At 53.7% G+C, this 8,218-nt stretch overlaps 2 protein-coding genes across 2 annotated transcripts; both read right to left on the bottom strand.

Moving 5' to 3' along the window:
- Nucleotides 1-298: 298 nt before the first annotated feature.
- Nucleotides 299-3,509, bottom strand: Hoxa5 (homeobox A5). The gene is made up of 3 exons (XM_038319374.1): nt 3,489-3,509; nt 2,297-3,212; nt 299-1,348 (listed from the first exon to the last, which is right to left on the bottom strand). Exons 1-3 carry the CDS (start codon nt 3,507-3,509, stop codon nt 1,098-1,100), a joined length of 1,188 nt encoding a protein of 395 aa, XP_038175302.1. The 3' UTR covers nt 299-1,097.
- A 1,367-nt stretch (nt 3,510-4,876) lies between these two features.
- Hoxa6 (homeobox A6) lies at nt 4,877-7,083 on the bottom strand. The gene is made up of 2 exons (XM_038319098.1): nt 6,642-7,083; nt 4,877-5,136 (listed from the first exon to the last, which is right to left on the bottom strand). Exons 1-2 carry the CDS (start codon nt 7,081-7,083, stop codon nt 4,877-4,879), a joined length of 702 nt encoding a protein of 233 aa, XP_038175026.1.
- Between the last annotated feature and the right edge of the window lie 1,135 nt (nt 7,084-8,218).

Here is an 8,218-nt window from a genome sequence, read left to right as displayed (position 1 = left end):
TTTCTCTTTCTCTCCTTTTTGGCACCCACTAAGTTAACTTGGTTTCCTCAGAGATGGACAGAGTGGGCTCAGGCCTTGGAACCTCCTACAGCTTTTCCCACCTGCTTCTGGCCTGAATTTTCTGATGGCTCAGAGTTAGGAAGGCCTTGAGTCAAGGTGGTGGTGGGAGGCCACCCTGAAGAGGCAAGCTGCCCAGGTAGCCTCAGACGCACCAGCTTCCAGCCCCGCCGCTGGGCAGACATTAAAACAGAAAGAGCCCTGGCTTGCTTGCTGTTTGGCACAAATTAGACGACCAAGAGAACTTACAATAGAAAGTTTATTTTTTGTTTCCAGTCAGTTTTTATCCTTAAAAACAAATACAAAAAAAAAAAAAAGCTGATCACAGTTTGCTTAAACAGCCAGACTCAAACAAAATTTGTAACTTTGTTCACAAAAACATACATCACTGAAGCTGCGCTTAGAAGAGCCACTTCCAGAGTTCGTGCAAAGGGTCCTACAAAGGCACGCAGGGACACACCGCTTGGAGTCACAGTTTTTGTCACAGTCACTAGCCACTACACGTTGAACAAGTTAAGTTGTGTCTCATCAAGTCACCTCTACAACAGCATTAATTACACAAGGAATATAGGTAGTTTGGATAAAAATATCTTTAACAGCTTGGAGCTATTGAGACAGGAACACTTCCACGCACATGCACGTTAACCAACTCAAGTGCAACACACAACATTGGCACTAAACGAGGTTGAAGGGGGGCTTTTTGTGTGTGTGTGGGTTTTTTTTTCTCTTTTCTTTTTTTTTGTTTTAGTTACTTCAAGTAACACAGCTTGCTTCATATAAATAAGTTAAAACATCTATTTTTTTTTTCAAGACAAAGCCATTCAGGACAAAGAGATGAACAGAGGCAGATCTACTTATACAGGCGCTATCATGGCAATAAACAGGCTCATGATTAAAAGATGAATTAGGGCAACGAGAACAGGGCTTCTTCACAGAAGGAACACAGGGGGAGTTTGAGACAGTCACCTTAGTACTGACATGACGGAGGAAGAACTCCGCTAATACTGCTCAGTACTTGACCGGCCCAGAGGCCCAGGGGCTCAGGGGCGGAAGGCCCCTCCCGCCGCGGCCATGCTCATGCTTTTCAGCTTGTTATCTTTTTTCCACTTCATCCTCCGGTTTTGGAACCAGATTTTAATTTGTCTCTCGGAGAGGCAAAGAGCATGTGCTATTTCAATCCTTCTTCGGCGGGTCAGGTAGCGGTTGAAGTGGAATTCCTTCTCCAGCTCCAGGGTCTGGTAGCGCGTGTAGGCCGTCCGAGCCCTTTTGCCTTCTGGCCCGCCTATGTTGTCTGCAACAGAAAAGTCAGCGGTTTAGCCACCAACTCCTTAGCACCTGGTTCTAAGACTCAGCCAGGGTTCTGAGCTGGGGGAAAAGACTCAACAAGTCTCCCCTCCCTTTCCCCCCTTCCCGAATTCCCTTCCCTCTTCCTTTCTGAAGTGGAAAAACAACATGACTCTGGGACTCTGAGCACAACTGGCCCACCTGAGGCTGGAACCCTGTCTTGAAGGACAGCTTGGCTCTCCCTCGACCCCAATCTGCTCTTTGGCTCTCCACGAGTTGTCATAAGCAGGGCATTGCCCTCCCAAGCTGCCCACCGCCCAGAAACGCACCGAAGCACTGCCTTTTTCTGAGTTCCCAAGTGGCCTCCAGGTCACCCTCCGTTAAAGTTCCAGCCGCCCTAGCCGCCTTCTGTTCCAGCCTGTACGCTTGGGGCGCCCGCTTTCTTTTTCTTTTCTTTCCTTTCCTCTCTCTCTTGGACCCAAACTTCAGAATTTCGCCTGCCCTCGCCTGGATTATTCCCCCCAAGCCCCTTTTAGGGGGCTGTAATTAGTAACGCTGTTTCCCCAGCGTAGCCCTTCTCATAAATTATCCACCCTGACAAGCCCGATTCATGGCCCCTACTACCATCCCTACCTCTCCAAGCCCTGCTCGGCTGGCCTGACCCTTAAGCGCGCTCCGAGGCACTGGGGTTCCACATGGAATTTCTTCCTCTTTCAACATCTAAACTTTTGCTCGGCCACCCCATTCCCCCCAGTATTTGCGAATACAGGATGCTGCTGCAGTAATGGGGAGGAAGGAAAGAGGAAGGCAGGGAAAGGAAAACCGCAGGGAGAGGCTCTGCGGGCTGGAGAGAGGCGAGACTAGGCGAGAGACCCGGAGAGTGGCTGCAAAGAACAGAGGGTGACCGAGACCCGCGCCCCCACGGACGCGTGGATTAGAAAACGGCTGGCTTTACCGTGACTAATGTGCAGCTTGCGCATCCAGGGGTAGATCTGAGGTTGAGCTGGCGGCGCCGGGCTCGGCTCGCTCTGGGCGCTCGCCTGCTCGCTGCTGGCAGGGGCGTCCTCCTCGGCTGCGGACGCCGTGCCAACCCCCTCTCTGCTGCTGATGTGGGTGCTGCCCGCGTTGGCCGAGGCGCCGCTGGAGTTGCCCAGGGAGTTTTTGCCGCCGTGGTGGCTGTCGCTGCCGGGCGAGGGAGCCACCGCCGAGCAGGGCAGCGGGTCGGGCGGAGGCGAGTGCGTGGACGTGGCCGGCTGACTGTACCTGGGCTCGGCGGGCGCCGCACTGGCCCCGGCCGCGTAGCTGCGGGCGCGCTCGCCAGAGCCAAAGTGGCCGGAACCCGAACGGCCGACGCTGAGATCCATGCCATTGTAGCCGTAGCCGTACCTGCCGGAGTGCATGCTCGCCGAGTCCCTGAATTGTTCGCTCACGGAACTATGATCTCCATAATTATGCAACTGGTAGTCCGGGCCATTTGGATAGCGACCGCAAAATGAGTTTACAAAATAAGAGCTCATTTGTTTTTTGATATGTGTGCTTGATTTGTGGCTCGCGGTCGTTTGTGCGTCTATAGCACCCTTGCACAATTTATGATGAATTATGGAAATGACTGGGACATGTACTCGGTTCCCTCCTACGTAGGCACCCAAATATGGGGTACGACTTCGAATCACGTGCTTTTGTTGTCCAGTCGTAAATCCTGCCTGATGACCTCTAGAGGTAAACTCGTGCACTAATGGGGGAGTTGGGTGGAGGCGAGAGGGGTGGCGCGCGCGCCCTGGGCGCGTGCCCGCCACCCGCCGCCGCCGTTCAGTCGGACTCGAGCGCCACCCTCTGGAGGCAGGGCGGATCGCATCGCTTCCGACCTCGGGCTGCAAGGGCCGGGGTCGAATTGAGGTTACAGCCCATTATGGCAAAATTATTGCATTTCCCTCGCAGTTCCATTAGGATGTACCAATTGTGAGGCCGTCAGCTGCCGATCGCACGCCCGGCGAGGATGCAGAGGATTAGGGGGAGGTGGTGACTTGGAATTATTTACAACAACTTTATTTCCCTGGCTTTGTAGCCCCTCTTATTTTTGTGTAGAGGTTGGGGTCGGTCCTGCCCGTCCGGCCCGCAGCTGTGAATTTTGAAAACACAGATATCACCTTCGGGGAAGGGAAGACCATTTAGCCAATTGAAGAAATAAATCCTGCCCACAGCAGCAGTCACAATTAAGGCTTTTTCTTTTCTTTTTTTGTTTGTGAGCCTGTGAAGGGCAGTGTCCCTGCCGCTCTTAAATGACAGGCGTCTATTAAAGACAGCTTTTTGTGTAGTGTTGCTCCGAGGCGAGGTCAAATTCCATACACTCGTATAACCAGAGTCGACTTTTCTTCCGTGTAAATATGTTTTTCGTATCATTAGTTTGCTATCTGATTTGCTTATTTATCCAGCCTGGAATATCTTCAACCCTGGTCTGTTTCCTTCGGCCAGCCGGGCCCCAGGTAGCAGGGTTCTTGGTGAACCCAGAGAGTGGGCCCTGACTCCCTGCAGCCTCTAAGGCTGCTTGGAAGTTGGGATCTGTGGGTAGAGCTTTTGGGATCTCTCTTAGACCTCCGGGAGTAAATTGCGGGAACTAATGGAACCATTTCGTGGCAATGCCTAGTATCACTGTAGTTATTTTCCTGGGCTCCAAAAGACGAAAGCAAATCACAAATGTAGCTGAGAGGCGAGCAGAGTCTCCCTACTAGAGGCCTGGCATCTCAGGCGCCCCTAGCATGCTTTTTAGCTAGAACTCTTCAGGCTCCCATGGTCCTGGGCCCCCTCTTTTGGGTCCTGAGAGCTTCTAGGTGTCGGCGCCTGCTCTGTAAGAGGCAGGGAGTGGGAATCGGGAGCTGGGAGCTTGCGGGAGCCTTGTCGCTCCCGAGCTTGTACTATTCCACTCGCGCCCAGGTTGGTTCGCCTCGGCTGAAGCTGCAGCTCTCCGGCAGAAAGACTTGGTTCTGTCGGAGAAGAGGAGAGTTCTCCTTTGTTCCTCCGGCTTCTTGTTTAGGGGCATCCTGAGAGGCCGCGACAGGGCTGGGGCCCAGCTCTTATGCCCTTTCGTTCCAGTAGCCAGAGCCGATTTGGCGATGCCCTTGGATGGCGAGGGACCAAGGCGGAAAAGCTCAGACAGCAAACCGGGCATTGCCTGGGGCTCTTTCTTCCCCCAACAACACCGCGTTTGTAGCTCAGGGAGCGCAGAGGCGCCAACACAGCAGCAGGGACAATTCTGGGTGCACCCCGGGACTCCCAAGCTGACTCGGGCAGCTTTGGGGGAGAGAACCTGTGTGTGTACAGTATGTCTGTCCCACAGCTGACATTGGGTGTGTGAGTTTTGTTTGCTTGTTTTCTGTAATAAGTAAATGCGCAGACTCTTGCAAAGCTTTGGACTTCCCTAAGCTGCAGAAGCACCCGGGTGAGAGCAGGCTGGAACAAAACTTGGGGGAGCAGGCAGGAGCACCAGGGGGCAAAGCCAATAGAGATTAGGACGCTGGCCTGGTCCCTGCCCTGGAGTCTACTCGCCCGCCTTGGCCTCAGAGTCTTCCCCGCTGGGTTGTGTGGAATTGATGAGTTTATTTTCCTTTTTCCACTTCATGCGCCGATTCTGGAACCAGATCTTAATCTGACGCTCGGTGAGGCAGAGCGCGTTGGCGATCTCGATGCGGCGCCGCCGAGTCAGGTAGCGGTTGAAGTGGAATTCCTTTTCGAGCTCCAGCGTCTGGTAACGCGTGTAGGTCTGGCGGCCTCTGCGCCCGTGACTCCCATACACCGCACCTGCAGGCAGAAATGTGTTGCGGGTAAGCGAGACCAAAGGAATCCACTCTGTGTGCCTTCCCCCTGCAGTCTCTAAGCCTGAAAACTCCCTGCTGCCACCCCAGTGTCTAGCACCGCCACCGAGGGCAAAAAGCCGGCTGAATGGCCAAGATGATTTCATACCAAGAGAAACGTTTTCACCTAAAATCGACTTGGGGCGGGAAGTTATTGCTTTTGACAAATGTGTTTTGTTAGAAACCCATTAGAAGCGAAGAAATAACACGGGCATTCTTAACTTGAGGGGCCAAAGTCACTGTTTCAAGGGAGGGTAGCGTTTACTTGTCTGTAAATGGAGTAGGGATCCTAGGAGCAGCAAGGAAACTGAATTCTCACATTGGTGTCCGTGAAAGAGGCCATGGAGCTTCCTTGTGTGGGATCTCAGTGTATTTTTGGAAACTGAAATATGGCCAGCCTTCTCCAATCTTTGCATATTGGTTAGCAAGCACTGTGATTCATCTGAAGGCACTCCGCTGGGAGGGTGACTTCTGAAGCCCTCATTAGGTTCTGTCCTGCTGCAGGGGGAAAGGGGACTCCCTGTGGGATCTTGGAAAACTTGGAGTAAAGAGATGGTTCCATAGGTGAGCTGGTGGGATGTGGCCCTGGTGGGACTGTGATGGGCTGTCCCGGTGCCAGAGGTACCCAAGCCAGGTGTGAGGCTCAGGCACGGTCTCAGGAGGAGATAGAAGTTGGCTTAAAGTGTGAAGTTGAGTGGAAGGTAAAAGTGGGAGGAGAGAGGAGAGAGAGAGAGAAAGAGAGAGAGAGAGAGAGAGAGAGAGAGAGAGAGAGAGAGAGAGAGAGAGAGAGAGAGAGAGAGAGAGAGAGAGAGAATATATGAATATTCTGAGAAGGTGGCCTTCCACAGCTTCATAGCTTTGCTGGGGACATTGAAAGAGGTCAAGTGAGGGAAAGAGGGACTCTGCCTGCCTGGGTTTCTGGTCTTGGGAAGGGCAGAAGAAAGAGGAGAGGGAGTGTGGAGGAGTTTGTCCATGGTGTTTTCTGGAGACCCCTTTTGCTTGAAAACTTGAGGGGTGTTACGAGGGTGCAGCTGAGCAGCTTTCTCATCTGGACCAGCCCCCCCCCATTCTGTTGCCCCTGTTACAGGTCTCATATAGCTTGGCAGTGAATGAATCCTTCACACAACCTAAAGTGTCACCTTACGTGGCTCTCCTGGCCCAGGCTTTCCTCTGGCTGGGCCTGATTGTCCCACTGGGAATGTTTAGGGCTCTCTCTCTCTCTCTCTCTCTCTCTCTCTCTCTCTCTCTCTCTCTCTCTCTAAAAACAGACAGATGGAAACTTTGTCCATTCTTTCCTTCTTCCCTATCTATCCTTCCTTCCTTCCTTCCTTCCTTCCTTCCTTCCTTCCTTCCTTCCTTCCTTCCTTCCTTCCTTCTTTCCTTCCTTCCATGCCTGCCAGCTTTTCCTTCTCCCTACACTCTCTAGGGTGGGGGAGCAGGGAAATGCCTTACCCGCACAGGAATTCATCCGCTGCATCCAGGGGTAAACAGGGCTCGTGTACTTCCGGTCGGTGCCTTCCTCATGGAGGGCTTTGCCCTGCACGCTGCTGCTGTCAGGTTTGTACTGCTGTTCGGGAGAAAAGTGCAGGTAGTCCCCGGGCCCCCTCTGCTTGCTATTGCCCGAGGGTGAGGCGCCACTGAGGTCCTTATCAGAATAGAAACATGAGGCCCCGTATTCGTAGGATGCCCGGTTGCAGGCCAGGACCGAGTTGGACTGTTGGTAGAAACAAGGTGAAGTGTATGTCTTGTCCGGAAGACTCGATGCCCCGTAAGAGGCCGGGAAGGGCCTCAGCGTGTCATAGCCGGCCGGGTAGAGGGGCAGCTGGCCCAAGAAGGAGTCCTGGCCGCTGGGCAGGCTCCCAGGGAAAGTGGGATTCACAAAATAGGAACTCATTTGCGCGCCCCTCTGCAGGACTGTGATTTGTTGTGTATTAGTACATCTGGCTATAACTATTAGTAGTCATCGAACTGGTTTGTTTCTGGATGGCCGAACGCCAAAAGCGACAGCAGCAAATCGCACCAGCTGACGCAGCGGCGGCCAATGGGAGCGAGCGCCGGAGCCCGCTCCCCGGGGACCGCGGCGACCGAGGCAGCAAAGTTACAAACAGCCCCCAGCCCGCCCGCTCGCCGCCCGCCCGGCAGATTAATGGGCGCACACAGCCAGCCGGCCCCCGCTCTCCCCCACACACCCCTGAACGCCAGCGGTGGGCACGGCCCGGGCAAGGATGTGTAGATCAGAGTCGAGTAGAGGCACTAGTGCCCAGGTCAATGAAAAGGCCCCACCAGGCCTGCCCTTTCCTCTTTCCCTTTTTGCCTTGTTGGTTTTTGCTGGTTTTCTCCTCTAAACAGGAAACCTGACAAGCCTGAGCCAGAAGGGGCGGTGACGAGAATGGCTTTGCTCTAGAGAGCCCTCTGTCCCAGGCGGGACCTGAGCTGCCCCTCCCCTTGTACTCCCTTAATCGTGGGTGTGGGTTCTTGCGCTGGAGAAGGGTCTCTCAGAAGCCAGGCCTTCACGCTGTTTTTCAGCCCCGTGCTTTAGGGATTTCTGACCGCCTATCCCCTCCAATTCTTACTACAGGTTGGGCCTTACTGCCAAAGGCTGAAAGACCACTCCTTTCAGACAAGGCCCAGGCCAAAGGCAGGGCCTTCCTGTACCCCCTTCTCCCCACTACTGCCCTCCATGTGTGACTCGCCTACAATGGCCCGTGCCTGCATGGGCTTAAAGCAAGCAACAACACGACTGTGCACCGTATCCTGTCCGTGAACTCAGAAAAAGGAGAGGCTAAAACCCATAGTTTCAAGAAGAAATGATCTACAGAACAGTGTTTGTGAGACCGGGAGACCGGACTAGGAAGCCATCCATGAGACTTAACTCCTCTCACCCAGTGTCCCATGCAGGACTCCCCTAAGCTACTGGACCGGCTTAGAGCAGTGACAGATGAAACTCCAGATGCACTTTCTCCTTAGTCTCACTCTAGAAGCAAGAGAGGTGCAGGGCCCCGGCTGAGCAGGGCTCTTGGATTGCAGCT

Source organism: Arvicola amphibius, chromosome 2 (assembly GCF_903992535.2).
Source record: "Arvicola amphibius chromosome 2, mArvAmp1.2, whole genome shotgun sequence".
NCBI classification, from domain to species: domain Eukaryota; kingdom Metazoa; phylum Chordata; class Mammalia; order Rodentia; family Cricetidae; genus Arvicola; species Arvicola amphibius.
The sequence above is the reverse complement of the archived record's forward strand: the minus strand, read 5'-3'. Positions and strand labels throughout refer to the sequence as shown.